This window comes from Oryctolagus cuniculus, chromosome 10 (assembly GCF_964237555.1).
Source record: "Oryctolagus cuniculus chromosome 10, mOryCun1.1, whole genome shotgun sequence".
Classification (NCBI taxonomy): Eukaryota; Metazoa; Chordata; class Mammalia; order Lagomorpha; family Leporidae; genus Oryctolagus; species Oryctolagus cuniculus.
In genome coordinates this window covers 32,689,103-32,706,682 of record NC_091441.1, presented here as the reverse complement: position 1 = coordinate 32,706,682, position 17,580 = coordinate 32,689,103, and the positions used below count along the sequence as shown (strand labels likewise).

At 43.9% G+C, this 17,580-nt stretch overlaps 1 protein-coding gene across 2 annotated transcripts in view; it reads left to right on the top strand.

Moving 5' to 3' along the window:
* SETBP1 (SET binding protein 1) overlaps window positions 1-17,580 on the top strand; it is a 384,629-nt gene that overhangs the window by 19,607 nt on the left and 347,442 nt on the right. For both annotated transcript variants that reach the window (XM_008261251.4, XM_017344139.3), the window contains exon 2: window positions 2,039-2,695. In XM_008261251.4, the coding sequence (XP_008259473.1) occupies window positions 2,210-2,695 (486 nt within the window). In that variant the 5' untranslated portion in view covers window positions 2,039-2,209. The remainder of the gene's footprint in view (window positions 1-2,038; window positions 2,696-17,580) is intronic.

Here is a 17,580-nt window from a genome sequence, read left to right as displayed (position 1 = left end):
GACAAAGAATGTTTTTTAAGTAAGAATTGTTTATTTGAAAGAGTTAGAGAGAGAGAGAGAGAATCTTCCATCCACTGGCTCATGTCCTAGATGGCTGCAGTGGCTCGAGTTGCCAGGCCAAAACTAGGAGCCAGGGCCTTCATCTAGGTCTCCCATGTGGGTTTCAGGAACCCAAAGCATTTGGGCCATCTTCCACAGCTTTTCCAGGCATATTAGCAAGAAGTTGTATTGGATGTGAAGCAGCCAAGACAAGAACCGGTGCCCATATTGAATGCTGATGTTGCAGGTAGCAGCTTTACCTGCTATGCCACAATGCCGGCTTCAAGAATCTTAGCTAAAAGAAACATTAGGATTCTGATAAACTAACTGCTCAGTCCTACTCCCAAGTGGGGACTTTGTCCTCTTGGTAGCTTGGGTCACAGGGAGTGTTCAGTGTTTGCTCATCAGCTTCAGTGAAGATGCTCAGACTCTCACAAAGGTGGCCTCTTTTCTTCCAGAAAAGCGATATTAATTGGATTTGCCTCTAAGTGGAAGTATTTGTAAGTGTATCTTTCTGCAGGAATGAGCAGTTTCCAGGTGCCAGATTAACTGGAAGGCTTCTCTGGGAAGTGGGGTCTGTGTTGAAGTCCTGGGTGTCTTGCAGGCTAGCTTCCTCAATGGGCATCAGCTACAAATGTGCTGATATTACAGGGAGCAGACACATGCTCTGTCTTCTGGTTTCCGCTTCCTGAGTGTTTTGAATGTAACTTTGCAAACATCGCTGGACATTTTCTAATGGGCACATTTGCTCTCCCAGGCTTTAAACCAATGGGCTTGAAAGCAGGAACCTCAGATGTACAGTGATGTCTTCTGCTGGAAAACTCACTGGATGCCCAGCCAGCTGAGAAGGTGTGAGTGTGATCTAAGCAACAGCCCAAGGTGGAAGAGTGAGATGTCTTGCGGTTTTTTACAGTCTTGGGCTGTAGGTGTTCTGTCGAGAATGACAGAATGGCATTTGGATTTTCTTTGCTCTTTGAAAATTATGCATATAAAATTGGGAATAACAGGACTAAGGGTAAAAGATGAGTTAGCTGATCCTGTGATGGCTTAGAAGCTAATTTTTCTCTTCTCATCTGGAGGAAAGCAGAAACCAGGATCCTGGGGGAACTCCCAGCACTTGCAAAGGCCTGTAAAATGCTCCTTCTCTCTCTCTGTCTTTCCCTTTTGCTGTTATGTAGTCATAATGCTATGCCATTGAAGGACCCAGAAAGGGAATTAAAACTGTCTAGAATGGCTATTTTCATCAAAATAATTGGAAAGGATTAAATATCTTTCTTTTGTATCCATAGAAACATTTTTCAAGTCTGTTTAATCACATTGTTCTAAGTGATTTCACATTGAACTGGTTTTTGTTTTTTGTTTTTGATTTTTTTGGTATGTTTTCATCTTTCAAGACTCACACCTAAGCTCTGCATTTGTTTTCAGAAATAGAGGGAAGACTTTCTTTGTATAATTGAAATAATCCATGATGAAAGGTGATAAAGTTCAGTGGTCAGCTAAGTGTCCTTCCTCTGAGGGAGTGGAGAGCTTGGCTGAGGCAGGTCGGAGGCTGTGTTTAGCTTTGCAAAGTGCTTTTCACATGGGAGAGAGAAGTGGTGCAAAAAGCCAACCAAATGTAGTTCCCACAGACCTGAGCATCAGCACTTCAGACTTCTCTTTCGTCATGGTTGGTTTTGATGGTGACTCAGCCGGCTGTGGCTTCTCAGTAAGAAACCTCTAGCTTGTTTCTAGACTGGAGAACTTGCTCCTCTTATCTTTCTTCTTGTGCCCACAGCTATAAGAATGAATGATAGTCGATTATGAATGCATGTGTGAGTGTGTTCCCCCTTTGTGCCAGTGTCACCCAGTTTGGGTGACATATTCTTGTAGAGTTTCCTCCCATCAGTTGCTCGTTTCTCTGATACCTTGGATAAGTGGAAAGGAGTTTCTGGGGCTTAGATTGAGTAACTTTTGTAGTCATTTTCTTTCCTGAAAAACTAATGCTGTCTCTTCTTCTCAGTTGCAGATCTGATGTCTTCTGAACACCTCACCGTGTCTCCATTCCTGGGACTCTGAACCCAGCAGCTGGACCACTTTGTTCTTGGAATTTGGGGCATCTTTTCTTCTCACATTTCCCTTTTCCCTTCTCTCTTTTCCCCTCCTGAGAACTCCTGAAGACTGTGTGATTGTCATGGAGTCCAGGGAAATTTTAAGCAGCTCCCGGCAAAGAGGGGGCGATTCGGAATTCCTGCCTGTCTCCTCCACCAAGCCCCCTGCTGCTCCTGGCTGTTCAGGGGAACCTTTGCTCTCCACTGCAGGACCTGGAAAAGGGATCCCAGTGGGTGGAGAACGCATGGAGCCAGAGGAGGAGGATGAACTGGGCTCAGGGCGGGACGTGGATTCCAACTCCAATGCAGACAGTGAGAAGTGGGTGGCAGGAGATGGCCTGGAAGAGCAGGAGTTTTCCATCAAGGAGGCGAATTTCACTGAGGGGAGTCTGAAGCTGAAGATTCAAACAACAAAGCGGGCTAAGAAACCCCCAAAGAACTTGGAGAACTATATATGCCCACCTGAGATCAAGATCACCATCAAGCAGTCTGGGGACCAGAAGGTGTCCCGAGCTGGGAAAAATAGCAAAACTACAAAGGAGGAAGAAAGAAGCCACTCCAAAAAGAAGGTAGGAAGCTGCATCTTTCAGATTTTTTTGTTTGTTTCTCTGTTTTTACCATTTCTAATCCCTAAGTTTTTAAGGTCAATTTGCATAATACTTATTTAATTTTAATTTACCAATCTTCTTGGTGAAATATTTAGGGCCTGCAGAAGAAATGGCTCAGATATAAGTTTGCTATAATCTTTCATTTATTATTGTATCATCTACTCACCTAAAAACATAGCTACTTGGATTACAAAGCTAGAGAGTTGCTCTTTATTTTATAGCAGGCAATTGGTTGGATCAGCTAATCTGTAACAACATTTTAAGTTTTCTATCTTATTTTGGGGGGCTTTAATATTTGCATTCATTCTCATTGTCAGTGACAAGTTGAAAAAATTTGGTCAATCAGAGCAGTGAAGAACTGTTAAAACCTGCTCTTGGTTTTAATCATCAGTACTGTAAATCTTTCTAAGATGAGTCATTCCCCTGACTAAGGAAGTCCGTCTTCTTAGTAATTGAGGCTCTTACAGGGCTGAGAGATCATTGTTGTGAAGGCAATTGATGAACATCAGAACTCAAAAAGGGGAAAGAAAAGGGGCAGATGATTGGCCTGAATCTTGTCCAACACATCATAGACTTTTAAGATTGGGTATCAGATGAACTTGCTTGACTGTCCTTCTCCTGAAAGTCAAACATGAATGTAGGAAGCTACTAGAGAGGTGGTTGGTGCTGTCAGTTGGTTGGGAATGAGGGCATCTATGTTTCATTACATTTGTTTTGCATCTGAAGAGTCACAGTGTCCTCCATTCCTGGTAAGGGTGTTTTACTAAGCCAGGAGAGTAGAAGACTTAGAATAGGAAGCTTAATTTTTGTCATCAACAATCCCTGGGACTTGGGAATGTTCTGAAAAAGAAGTCTTTTTGCTAACAGTTTTGGGGTTCTAGGCTGTAGGAGTTAATCAGTTTTTGGCTTTCATTTCTTTACATTTGATCATTTGTTTGGGCTCTACCCATGGTGGATTAGCTAAAATGGCTCGGATAGATGATCCGATCTCCTGTAAAGCACAGAGATAATGTGTAATGTTTCTGTTACCAATGGCTTCTTCAATTGTGGAATAGACATTTTCAATGAAACCACTAGGAATAATTTTGCTTTTGGTATGGGGCTTGGGTCGTTCCTCATGCCAGATGTTTTGGCTGATTTGTTGCATTTAAAATTTAAAAAATGTGGGCTAGAAGAAACTTTCTCAAGTGACTAACTTCTCATCATTTGCCCAGTAAATCTGTCCTGGTTTCAAAACTGAAAATCCTGCATCCAGGAACCCCCTCACTTCCAGGCAAACTTGAACAGGTGGTTAGCTCACTTTAACATTTTGGGTCACAAAGAACCTTTGAAAACAGACTTGTTTTGCCAGAGCAAAGAGGATATATTTTTCTCTCCCTCCAATGACAACTTTACAGGCATTTCTGGATTCTAATCAAAGGTTTTCTTAACATACACAGAAAACAGGAGATTTTTACTAGAAAATACAATAGATCAAATCATGTGGAACTTGGAAATAAAGTTTGGCTTGCAGTTGGATCTCTTCAGCTTTGAGAATGAATGCCCTTGTCACTGGCTCCTGAGATGGCCAGTCTTTGTGTGCTGATGAATTTTTGTGGGGCTGAGTCTTTGTGTGCTGATGAATTTTTGTGGGGCTGGGTGGTCCTGAAAACTCTGGTAACTGTTTCCCTCAATCCTAGATCTTAGCCATGATATGAGTAGTAGCCCACAGTTTTGAGTGTGAAAACCTAAATTCACTTCCCTAAAATGAGAACAAATTGTCCTGACTGGGTCTCATTTTTCCCTGAAGCCACAGATTATTCCCAAATATAGCCATCTGCCCATTGCAATTACTCTGGAATAATGCTTTGGAATTTGTGACATGGGGTGTGATTTTGAAGCTAAAATGTGCAGTGGATTTTGGTTTTCATATCAGAAATTATAGGTGGTCATTCTCACCCATGAAGTCAGGTGCCCTTTGGGACCTTTATTGAGAGAGGGGTGAAATCACTTATTTGAATTTGTGATTTGTCAGGTATGCATTTCCATGCTTCAGCAATTGGAAGGTGCATAATGGAAGGAGGACTGAAACTGAATCCACATTGCTGTTTGATGATGACTGTGATGGGAAAGTCCTACAAACTTTAATAGTTAGAAGCTTGCTTCCTACTATACATCTCCATCCTTCCTACATCTATTCATGTCTAGCGCTGTTACTTTCCAGAAATGAATGAATAAAGTTATCAGCAAGGAATCTTAAATATTTGATATATGAAACAAACATTCTCTGATCTCTATTGGATTAAAATGCTAATTTATTACTCCTCTAATTCCTGTTCTTTTGCAAGCAGAGAGTAAGCCACAGCTGTCGCTGAGGTTGAGAGGTGAAAAATTTGTGTGGAAGAGTTAAGTGGCATGAACTTGCAGTATGTACTTATTTGTATGAATGGAAAGTATGTGGTCAAGGATAGAGAAAGAATGAGAATGGCATTTTGTAAGTGACAGATCAGCATCCAACCCTGAAATCAAGTCCTGTGGATTTTTTTTTTAAATGAGGTCAGCTACTCTTTGAAGAAGTGCACATCAGAATCAGAACCTAGGATAGGAGCTAGGACAGAGACTTATGGAGTTGCTACTTGTGGTTGTGGAGACTCCTACTTGGAAGTCCTTTGAATGTAAGTGCTTACTTGGAATAGGGGTTGGCCAGTTGCAGCCTGGAGCCAAGTCCTGTCCTTTGCCTGTTTTTGTAAAGCTCACAAGCAAAGAATAGTTTTTGAATTTTTAGAGGCTGGAAGAAATCAAAAGAAAAATTGTAACACATGAAGCTTAAATGAAATTCAAATATTAGTGCCCATAAATAAAGTTTTATTGGAGCTGAGCCAAATCCGTTTGTTTACATTTTGTATATGACTGCTTTTGTATTACAGTGGCTGAGATGAGTGATCCTGAAAGAGGTGCTATGGCTCTCTAAGCTTAAATTGTTGACTAGTTGGCCCTTAGGAAAATACACTCATGACCTTAAAGGTAGGGTAAGGACATCGAATTTCAGGGTAACAGAGTTTTATTTTGTTTTGTTTTTAATAATTCAGCCTGCAAGTTTGGAGGCCAGGGGAACTGGGTGTTACATTATGTGCTTTTTTTTTCTTTTTAAGTGAACCAATTAATTTTGTTCAAGTCATTGCTTAACAGCCTCAGGCAAAGACAGCTTATATTGGATCCCAAATGATTTTCTTTTTCATTGGTTTTTTTAAAAAAGAAAGCTCTGTAGGAAAATGGTAGCATGGCTTATGTATCACACACTAGGCTCTGCTAGGTTAACTCCAGTTAGACATGTTCTACTGCTCTAGGGTAGAGGGTGATATTTCTGGCATCTTCAAGGGGTTTCTCCCAGATTTCAAATCTAGGACTAACCCTCCAAACTGGAGAGGCATTTTAGATGGTCAGGGAGTGTGGGCCCCTGAGTGGAGAGACCCAGGAAAATGCCACTTCACTTGGCACTAGGCTGTATGGATTTTTCTAACCAGGGGATAAGTCTTCCTTCCATATGAAACAAGGATAGGAATGGAAATGCTATTTTGGGGAGAGGTTACGATGAATGGATTCATGAGAGGTGTGAAAGCAGCGTTTGGTAGGAAGTAGGGACTAAGGGGAGAGCTCAGAACATACTTTGGGCTTTAGAACTGTCCTTTGGAAAGATTGCACTCTACACCTGGACTTCTTCCAGGTAACTTGTTCTTTATCAGAGGATCAGCATTGTTGTATCTTAAACTTACTCAAGTAAGTGATATAATAATTTACACGTCCTCTAGCTCCCTTTAAGTCCTTCAATAAAAATGAAAGAGAATGTGGAGATGAGATGAGAAAAAGAGCATGAAATGTTGCAGCAGCAGCAGAGTTATGAAGAGACTCCCAGTTGGCAGAGCCCAGCAGTTTCTCTTTCCATAGAACTGAGGGAGTTAGGGAGCACCCACCTGGGGTCAGCAGTGGGAGCCAGGGCCGGAAGTTGTAGACAGACTCCATATAGTGAATCAGGGCATGGGTTGTGGAGAGATAGTCTAACATCCCCTGCCCTTGTGAGTTGAATAGAGTATAATCTTACTGGAGCTGCAGTTTCTTCATCTATCAAATGGAGATGATAATTTCTACATGATTGTATTAGTCAGCCTCTAGTTACTACAAGGAAATAGCAGAGACATGATACTTAGGAAGGAAAGAGGCTTGTTGATCTCACAGTTTTGGAGGCTGTAAGTCCACATGGTATGACTCAGGCCTTGGCTAAGGCCCCAGGGTGGATGGTGGAAGGTGTGAGGAGGAATGATAACTTGGCAAGCCAGGAAACAGAGAGAATGAATGGATGCAAACCCATGCTTTTTTTTTTTTTTAAGATTTATTTATCTGAAAATAGGAGTTACCCACAGGGAGAAGGAGAGGCAGAAAGAGAGAGAGAGAGAGAGAGAGAGAGAGAAGTCTTCTGCTGATTCACTCCCCAATTGGCCGCAACTGCCAGAGCTGTGGTGATCTGAATCCAGGAGCCAGGAGCTTCCTCCGAAACCCAGGCTTTTATAAAAATCCTCTCATGAGAACCCAAGGGGTCACTTGTGAGCTACCTTCCAAGGGCATGTCCTTAGTGACCCGAGGGTCTCCTACTACAGCCCACCTCCTAAAGGTCCCATTATGTCTCAGTACTACCACCCTGGGGACCAAGCTTTTAACACCAAAGACCTATTCATCATCCAACCATAGCCATGTAGCTTGAAGGGAGATTTTTGAGCAGCAACAACAAAAGGATGAATTTACAAAGCACACATGATTAAGCTACTTGGCAGAACTCCTTCTAGCTACTTTGCATATATCCACTTTCCCTATTAGTCCTTAGAACAGTCCTCTTATTTATTTACAGTGGAGGGAATTGAGGCTCAGATTTCTTCATAGGAGCAGTAGCTGGTAGGAGCAAGGTTTGAAGCCAATTCTGTGATTCATTACTGTATCCCAGTTGCTACATTATTGTACTCTGTGAAAGTCAAGGGTTTCTGGGAGGAAAGAATGCCTTCTCTATACTTACCCACACTAGCTGGGGTAACAGTCCTATCCTGACACCTGTCTAAGTTTAAGTGTTCCAGGATATTTGGGGCTGGGGAGTAGTTGCAAAGCCTCAGGAGCTAAAATCCTATTAATCTTCCTCTATTGTGCTCATAATTTGTATTTGCTCTTGATGAAACTGTATCTTCTATATTATTTCTTTGGACTTAATGTACCCCTCCCAACCCCACTGGGAGGACTTATTTCCTATAGCAGCAATGACTTCCACCTGATACTCATCAGGTACCTGTCACAATCCTAGAAACACCTTCAGAATTCATCCACCTAGCCCCACCATGACCAGCATCATGTGTTTGTGGAAAGAGTATTCTGTTCTCAGCTCTCGCTACCCCCTCTTGGGAAGCCTAATAAGCCCTTCCCTTATTTACTCATTCCTCAGATAGCACTGTCTTTGCACCGAACACATAAAGTAGGTAGAAGAAAAAAAAAAGGTTTCTCAGGTGTAGTAAATGGAAAGTGAAGTTGGCATCAGATTACATAGAGTAATGGATATCAAATACAGAAGTAGGTTTGGATTTCATTCTGTAAGTAACGGGAATACTCAACAGACTTTGGATGTGGGCAAGAGGATGGGTGGGAATCTGTGAAAAGATGCAGAGAAGCTTAGAGTGGGAGACATAAAATGTTGTCAGTGAAACGGAATCACTCTGGGTTGATCCATTTTTTCCTGGAGAGTGTGGAGAGGTACATTTTTCTCCTGAGCCTTATTGGTTGTAGAAGAAGTTGAAGTTCAGGCTATGGGAAACAGTGGTGAGTAGGTAGTGGCTTCTTTGCAAGGAATCAGATTGCCTGGCTTCTGTCCTCTATGCCCAGAGTTATCCCTGAGCCTGCTACCCTCCTTGAGATAGGTCTTCTTCTCTTGATTTCATTTTTATCAATACCTTCTCTGTCATACCCAAGTGTATTGTTAGACTGAGGGCTTTGCCTTCCTTCTGCTGGGACTGGGAATATAATGTTGTAATCACCTAGAGTATGAGTATCTTTCTGTACAACACCCTTAAACTGTTCAGGAGAGCAGGTCTCACCAGCATTTCTCCACAAAAGGCCAAATATCCCCTCAGGTTTAATTTTGCTTTCACTCTCTAGAGTTTCTTAATTTTTTTTTTACAGGCAGAGCTAGACAGTGAGAGAGAGAGAGAGAGAGAGAGAAAGGTATTCCTTTCCATTGGTTCACCCCAAAAATGGCTGCTACGGCCAGCGTGCTGCGCTGATCTGAAGCCAGGAGCCAGGTGCTTTCTCCTGGTCTCCCATGCAGGTGCAGGGCCTAAGCACTTGGGCCATCCTCCATTGCCTTCCTGGGCCACAGCAGAAAGCTGGACCAGAAGAGGAGCAACCGGGACAGAATCTGGCACCCCAACCGGCACTAGAACCTGGGGTGCCAGTGCCACAGATGGATGATTAGCCAAGTAAGCCACGGTGCCAGCCAAGAGTTTCTTAATTTTTAAGCAATAGATCCCTATGCGTGCCTGGAGTTTTATTCCCTAATAGGTTTCCCTCAGTATTTTACAGCAAAAGCAGAATGGGTAGGTGATGAATGACCTTTCCCACAAAGTATTAGTCTCTCCAGTGCAACAGGAAGCACTGGATATGTTGAGCTGGAGGTGTGAGGGGAAGTACATTGAGCTGGGAGGTGGGAGCCCTGGGCACCAGCTCTGCCTCTGTTATTAACAATCTCAACAAACATGCTTTATTCCTGAGACTCTGTTTCTGCATGTAAAAAAAAAAAAAAAGAAAAAAGAAAAGAAAAGAAAGGAAAAGCAATAGTGGATTTAGACTTTAAATTCTTACTTCTGTTCTAAAAACTGAAGCTTTTAGAACCGTTCTTGGGTCTGGCATTGTGGCATAGTGGGTAAAGCTGCCAACTGCAATGCCAGAATTCTATATGAGCACTGGTTCATATTCTGGCTGCTCCACTTCCCATCCAGTTCCTTGCTAAAGGTCTGGGAAAAGCAGCAGAAGATGACCCAAGTGCTTGGGCACCTGTCACCCACATTGGGGACCTGGATGAAGTCCTGGTTCCTGGCTTCAGCCTGGCCCAATGCTAGCTGTTGTAGTCACTTGGGGACTGAACCAGTGGATAGAAAACCTCTCTCTCTGTAACTCTTGGCTTTCAAATACATCTTTGCCACCCCCTCCTCCAAAAAAGAATCATTTAATCATTGTGTTCCACAGGGAAAGTCTTCCTCTTTGAGCACACCAGTTACTATAAACATAGATTTTTGACCTCTGTTTGGACCCACTGTTCAATCATCAGACTGTTTCCTTTCTCCCGACTTGTCAAAGGCTGGAATCATGGGAGCAGGTGTCAGAGTTGGACTTACAAAGTGGTGAGATGCTCCAAACTTGTGTTCCATGATGGCATTTGGGGAATATTTGGTTCTCCCTGCCACCCCTTCCTGTGTTTTGGATTCTCTGGGTTTAAAGCATGAAGCTGGTCTGCTTCCTTTTGGTGTAGGTATGCTGTGATAGTCAGCTTCTCTTTGGACTTCCCTAAGGAATGTTCTTTGGGGAACTCTGTGCCTTTGAAGATAAATCGGCAGATTTATCAGCAGGAAAACTGTGTTCTGTTCAAACTGAGTCGTTCATTCCCTGAAGTGTGGACAGCATGATCGTAATATGGAATTCCAGGTGAGGGGTTCAGGATCCATTAGAAAGAGTCCCTGCTTCCAGAGTAGATTAGAACTGGAGCCCCTGGTTGTAGGAAGGGGCTCTCTATGCCCTGGAGAGAGAATGTCTGCCCTTGAACTTGGACTCCACCGCCTGCTCACTCTGCATGATCTCAGGCAATTACTTAATCTCTTGAAGCCTTTCCTGACTGAATGAGAATTGGGGAAACACAGCACCTCCTTGTTGGTGTCTTTGGGAAGATGGAAAGTACCTATGGGGCACTAAGGACAGACCTCCCTAGGCTGCCTTTCTGTTGTTCTTGCCTGGCCTCTCTGTCACTGACCACCCACAGAACTTCCTCACTGTAGACTCAGAGCAGACACACAGTGGTGCTGGGTGCCTGAAGGCTTGTGCTGTGTGGAATTGTGTTAGCTGGGCACAAATTCAGCATCTATTGCACATGCCTACGCAGCATCTACTAGTAGTACATATTCTTGAAGATTGTTTTTATTTGTTTTTTTTTCTTTTGTAGGGGTGATGGTGGTGGTGGGTCTTTATTTAGAGATGATTCAAAGGTCTTTTATCTCTGTGATCATTTATCTGCCAAACCAAGATTGCCATTGAACACAAAGAATGAGTCAAATGAATGTTAAACCAGTATCAAAGGAACAAGTTAAGTTCACCTAGTGGCTGCCACATTGCCTTCATGTATAGAGTTACTCCCATCCTTGCCTCTCTGTCATTACAATTTTATATCCTCAGAAAGTCCCCTCATTTTTGTATTTCCGGTTGACCTTCAGTTACATTTTCCTTTTAACTTTTTAATTAAAGGCAAGAGAAACAATCCCTTTAGGCCCTGTCCTACCCCATCTTTTGACTACTGAGTGTTGCAACTTTAAGTTAAAAAAATTACCTTCAAAGTACAACAGTGCATAACATCCCAGGACATCACTAGATGCCTTGCTTGTTGATTAAAGATGAGTGACTTTGATCAGGAAGCTGTTGGCCCTGGCTAAGGGCAGTCAGGATGGGAGACCACAGGGACATAGATGGGAGATTCTTAGAGCCTGGACTGGAGGCTCCGGGTTCAGGCTCTTGACAACCGGAAGCACAGGAAACACACAGGTCCAAACATTAAAGCCATGCACTTTAGGGGATTTTATTTATTTACAGTAAACTAAAAATTCACACTATAATTTGCACATGGCCAATCTGCTTTGGAGAAAAGGATTCAACTTGTATGGCTCTCAAAGTGGCTTGACTTGGAAGGGGAATCAGTGGAGCTCAACAGAGCCAGGTCCCCAGAAGTTGTGTAGACAGATGTGGCATGCAGCATCCCTATGGACCTTGATCACACCACGTCACACAGATTGCACACAAGAGTCTGAATTAGGTGTTGGCTGCTGAAGCAATGAGCTTCCTGGTGCCAGAGGAGTGCAGAGGGAGGCTGCTGTTCCAGAGTATTTGTTCAACCAGAGTCCTGTGAGATTAGGTGACCCAGCTATGAGGACTCTTCCATTTTCTATGATATTCCCGTGGATCCAGCCCAAGGAAGGCAAGGACCTTTTTGTATATCCTGAATGTGTGTTTTTCTTTGAAGCCCCTGGTTCCTTTGTTTTTGTTTCTGTTTATTGCTGCCTGCCCTTCTCTCCTGGAGCCATCTTCCCTCACCTCTCCAGCAGCCGATAACTTCACCAGGGGAAACAGTGGAGGTCTTTATTTACTCTGAAATGTCCAAGTGGTACCCATTTTGGGATCTGGCCTGTGAGGCCAGTTGATAATCATCATTAGTATCAATTGCAGGTTGCATCTGAGCATTTTCTAGACCTTGTTTGTGTGTGTGTGTTTCACTCAGATGATCTTCTTTGCCTCCCATGAGTTTTTAATAATTTCACAGGGAATGATAGAAGGTAATGAGGTGACTAGAAAATCATCAAAAGGAGATAGTATCTCTGTCTCCCAAGGTGGGCCCCTGTGCCTTTCAAATATAAATTGGCCCAGGAGTATGAGCAGTGTGAGCAGCCTTTTATGTCAGGCCAGTTAGTTCATTTGTTTAGTGGAGATCCAACTTAAAACAAATGCTTTTTATGGTAGATCACGGGTGTAGTTAAGAGGCAATCTTTTGTGGTATATAATGGGACCCTTCATGATCTCTCCATCCTTATCTGTTTTGGCCTCAAGGAGGTGGAAGCTAATTTATCTGGGTTTGTAGTTCTTCCTTGCACCATCAGGTTCCTGAGCTACCCCAGTCTTTCCACTTGGTTGCTACTATTTCAGTGACCGACAGGCTCAATATTATTCTGAGTTTGGAGTGCTGTTCAGTCATGAAGGAAGCCGATACTGGAAGATCCAGAAAGGTTCTGAGAACTAGGAATTAAATCCACTGAGGACACAGGCTAGAATCAGACACTAGGAATGCAAACAGGGGAAAATGACAACAGAGGTTCTGGGTTTAAAGGAAAGGATGAGTCCACCATAGATCAAACTTCCAGGGCCACAGTATTATGTATGGAAAGCCAGAGAGCCTATGAGCACTTTGGTTTCAGTATTCCTCTTAAATGAACAATACACATCTTCCAGAACCCTTGAAGCATGGTTATTTGGCTATAGTTCAAAAACCCTCATGGAGGGACTCCCCACAGTTGTAACATCTCTTGTTTTAGAAAGCTCTTTCTTGTACTGCACTAAAGTCATCACTTTTAAAGCCCATGTATTTCAGTTTCTAAAGGTACTCCTTAGATTCCATGGTGTTCACCTTGGTTCCTGTGCTAAAAACATCATTTTGTTAGTGTTCCTCCCCGAAGGTGAAGGTAGGGAGAGTTCACCAAGCTGAGAACAGTACCAGGAGATGGACTGGCCCTGCACACCCTTTAGGGATTGTGACACCTCTGCTGTAGACAACAGACGTGACCTTGGCGGTGCCAGCTTTCTGGCAGTGATATCTTTTTTTTTTAAATTACTTAAAAAATTGACCGGCGCCACGGCTCAATAGGCTAATCATCCGCCTTGCGGTGCTGGCACACGGGGTTCTAGTCCTGGTTGGGGCGCCGGATTCTGTCCCGGTTGCCCCTCTTCCAGGCCAGCTCTCTGCTGTGGCCAGGGAGTGCAGTGGAGGATAGCCCAAGTGCTTGGGCCCTGCACCCCATGGGAGACCAGGAGAAGCACCTGGCTCCTGCCTTCTGATCAGCACAGTGCGCCAGCCGCAGTGCACCTGCCGCGGCGGCCATTGGAGGGTGAACCAACGGCAAGGGAAGACCTTTCTCTCTGTCTCTCTCTCTCACTGTCCACTCTGCCTGTCAAAAAAAATTACTTAAAAAATTTATTTGAAAGATAGAGATCTTACATCTCGGGGCAGGATCAGATGTAAGCCAGGGGCCCAGAACTACTATGTGAGTGGTAGGGTTCCAAATATCAAGGACTTAAGCCATCACCACTGCTTCCCACGTTGTACATTAGCAGGAAGCTGGAATCAGAAGTGAAGTCGGGTCTTGAACCTAAACATTCTGATGTGGGATATGAGTGTCCCAAGCAGTGTCTTAACTGCTGTGACAAATGCACACCCCTTGTTGACAATCTTAAGTATTCAATGACACTGTTCACATGTTCAGTGAACCCAAGGAGGCCGTCTTAGTAATACATTACGCTACTTCTGCTGGTCCAGTACATTACAATCTACATTCCTAGAGTTTTGCCCAAATTCTGATGTTTGTGTTGTTACTTCTCTCTGCACCACCGTTCCAGGCAGAGATGTGAGTTAAATGTTAATCAGATGGTTTGGGTCTAGGACTACACAGAAGGCAGCAAGGAAAGGTACTGTTAAATGCAAGTGCCCATCTAAGTGTATACCTCTCCCAATGGCAAGGATTCTGTCTACCATTCTGAAGCTGGTTTCTCATTTTTATAATGTTCTCCTTTACCTAAATGAAAGACCTGTTAAATGTGTGTCATCAGAGTAAATGATAGCTATGGACCAGATAAGAACACTGAGGACAGGAGTTATATCTTTTACTATAATATTCACTTATTTAATTTCTCCAATGTAGATGTTAAACATGCCCATATTAGCTCCCTGCCAGTGCAGATAGTTCCATGGAAAGCACTCTTCTCCAGCAAATCAGTTTATGCCTACTCAGCCTTGTATATTTTTGCATTGGTTCCTTTGCAATATCTGAAATATTTCATTGTGCCACTGTTTCCATGCTCTTGTCCAGATACACTGGGGCAGAGCGGAGGCATCTACATCCTGCAGATATCTGCAGGGCTCTATGATGTGAGTGGCACAAGTGCTGCGTGGGGGTATACACAGATTTTATTAGGAAAAATTGAACTCAGAACAGTTAGGTAACAACCCAGGGCAGTATAATAAACTGTCCAAATGTGTGTTGCAGATAGCGCATCATGGTATGGGCAACTGATAACAACCTCCACATCTGCCCTGCACCTGTATAAAACACACTCACATCTACCCAACTGCTGCCCTTTCTGGCTTGTTGTTTGGGTAGCTCTGTAAAGCAGTTGTTAATCCTCCCTGTTTTATAGACTAGGGAACCAGCTCTGAGGGTCTTTAAGGGCTTGCCTGGGGTTGTAGCTCATTATAGGGGGTGGAGGTGCTGTGGAGGACTCCAACCCTCAGACCCCTTGGTTTCCAGTAGTAGGAAGCTGTCATTGAACAATTTCACTCCAGCTGTGTTGCTGCATCTCTGAAGAGACAACAGTGGAGCCCCAAGTGCCTTACCTCGTGGTTTACGCTGCTTGATCCTAGGCTGTTGGTAAACCTGAGCATTGCACCTTCAACCTGAAGACTCACAGCTCCTTCCGAGGCCTGCCCATGGGCACCTCCCTGCTGAAAGCACTCAATACTCCCCACAGCCAGTGAGGCAGGATACATGGTGATGGGCTGGCAACGCAGCACGGGGCTGTGGGATAATAGGCTCAATGTGACTTAATCTAGAAGTTATTTACAGAGTGTTGTGAGGTGCCCTGGTTCAGACCAAAAATGTGAGATTCAGCAAGGGGCTCCTTCCAAGCAAGGTCCCATGAGAACTGTCTGGCTTGAGACTTGAGAGGAGTACAGATACTGCAAGCCATGGCTCCTGGATCCCTGTTCTCATCTTTAACAAGGGATTACAATTTCCTTCTTCTTTCTACATTCTTCTGAAGAGAATCTGAGACAATGACTGTTAAGTGGTTCTCAACTGTTATGGGGTGATGGAAGTAGAAGAGGCTTGCCTTCATACTTACTCTGTGGTAGACTGCTAACAAACTACAGTTTCTAATTAAACTTTTCCATTGCTTCCTCCAGTATCTCCCTTCCCTGGCCCCTCTCCTCTGCTCTTAATAAAGCCTCCAGACGTGGCTGTGTCTGACAACAGCTGCAGGTTGGAAGTGGTCAGCCTCTGAGTCCAGATACCCGCCACATGGTGTAATTGCCCTTTGTGAAATTCTGGGGTGAGAGGTCAGTCTTCTTTGCCATCTTTGTCACTTCTCAGTCATCTGTATCCTAGTGGCAGTTGTGTTATCCTAGCATCATACCCCTACCCCCACCTGCCCCCTCCTTCTTCTGGAGCCCAGGAAAAAACCATCTGCTGAGTTGGCTTTCAGTAGATTTTTTTTTAAATACCAATTTCCCTTTGTTCTGAGGCAACCTCCAATCAGGGCTGGTGTGTGCCTGGTTTGGCGAAAGGCTGGTATTGTGTTTCATGCTCCCGGAGGAAAGGTTGTCCACTTGCTTTTCTTTTTGATTCGATTCCCTGCCACTCTGCAGGAGAGTCAGAGGTTACAGCTGCTGCTGTCAGCTGCAAATGGGGACCCCCCCCCCCCCTTGTTTAAGAACCTACATGTTAATCCCTTGGTTGGGCAGGAAAACACGAAAAGAAAGCCAAAAACAAAACAAAAAATTAAAATCACTTCTAGCAAAAGTCTTTATTCCTGTTCCCTGAGTCATACCAAGAGTCCCTTGTGTGCTGAAAGGCAAATCTTGCTGTCCTTGGGGTTTCCTTGGTGTCCAGCCTCCTATCTCTCCTGGTTTCTTTCTGGAGAATATAAGCTGCATGTCAGGCATAGGAAAACCATTCTTTGGTGGACAGCCTGAGTCACAAGGAAAAGCACCTGACTGTGCAGATGCTCCCCTAGTCAAACCTGCAGCCACCTTTTGGAACTGACAGTAGCTGGAAGCATTGCCAAGCACTTGGCACTGTTGTCTACCAACTCCTCTCCCTCCCTAGATGTCATTGTCCCCATTTTACAGATGACTAAAATGAGGCACAGAGCCAGGAACTCACCTCTAGGTCTCTGAAGCTGCCAGGAAGCTGTGATCTCAGGATGCCTGCCCTGAGCTCTGAGGCAGCTGGCTGGGGCTCCTGGAACAGTACTCAGCTGGTTGAACCTGAGATAGGAGCCAGGAATCCTTACTTTCTGACCTAACTTGGAAGATCTGCAGCAAGGTGCTTTCTCAGCCCTTCTGTTTCTCTATGAAGTGGGCTGGGTGCACAAGAGCTGGGTGCCTGGAAACCAGTTAGTTTGGTTCAAACCTGAAAGCTTATGGGATCTTTTAACCCTGAGACTCTTGCTCTTCTTCCCTTTTTTCCCATCACAGTCCACAAAATTAGTGGAGCTCTTAGCATATTTTGGAGCTGCAGTGGCCACCATCTCAGGCTACACTGTGACCCTGTGGAGTGTGCCTTTGCCTCACATGCACCCATCCCATCTCAGGGGCCTGTGTAATGAGTTTGACCTTAATTAAAAGGAAAGCACTTTTCACTGCCCTATGGTGATGAGAGGACGAGTTGGGAACAAATGCATGATGCATGCCACAAATTGGTGAAAATTCAAAAATCCGTAAAGCTGTTTTTTTTTTTTTAAGAGGAAAGGTAAAGCTGTACTTTAACACCCCATTTTCTCCTTCCTCTCTCTGTTGGGCTGGGATAATGACCAAGAGCACTGGGAGACCTGAGGATTCCCCTAGAGTGGAATGAAAACTAAAACAAATCCAAGAGCAACACACAAAAAGAGAGACAGAGCTCGAGGTCAAAGCTTGCTCTTTTGCTTCCTCTCTAGGCCACAGGTGACTTAAAATATGTGCGGGTGTGTTTGTGTCTTTCTGTGTGAGTGAAAATCTGTGTGTGTATTTTAATTCTTAAAATATGACAGGTTTCTATTCA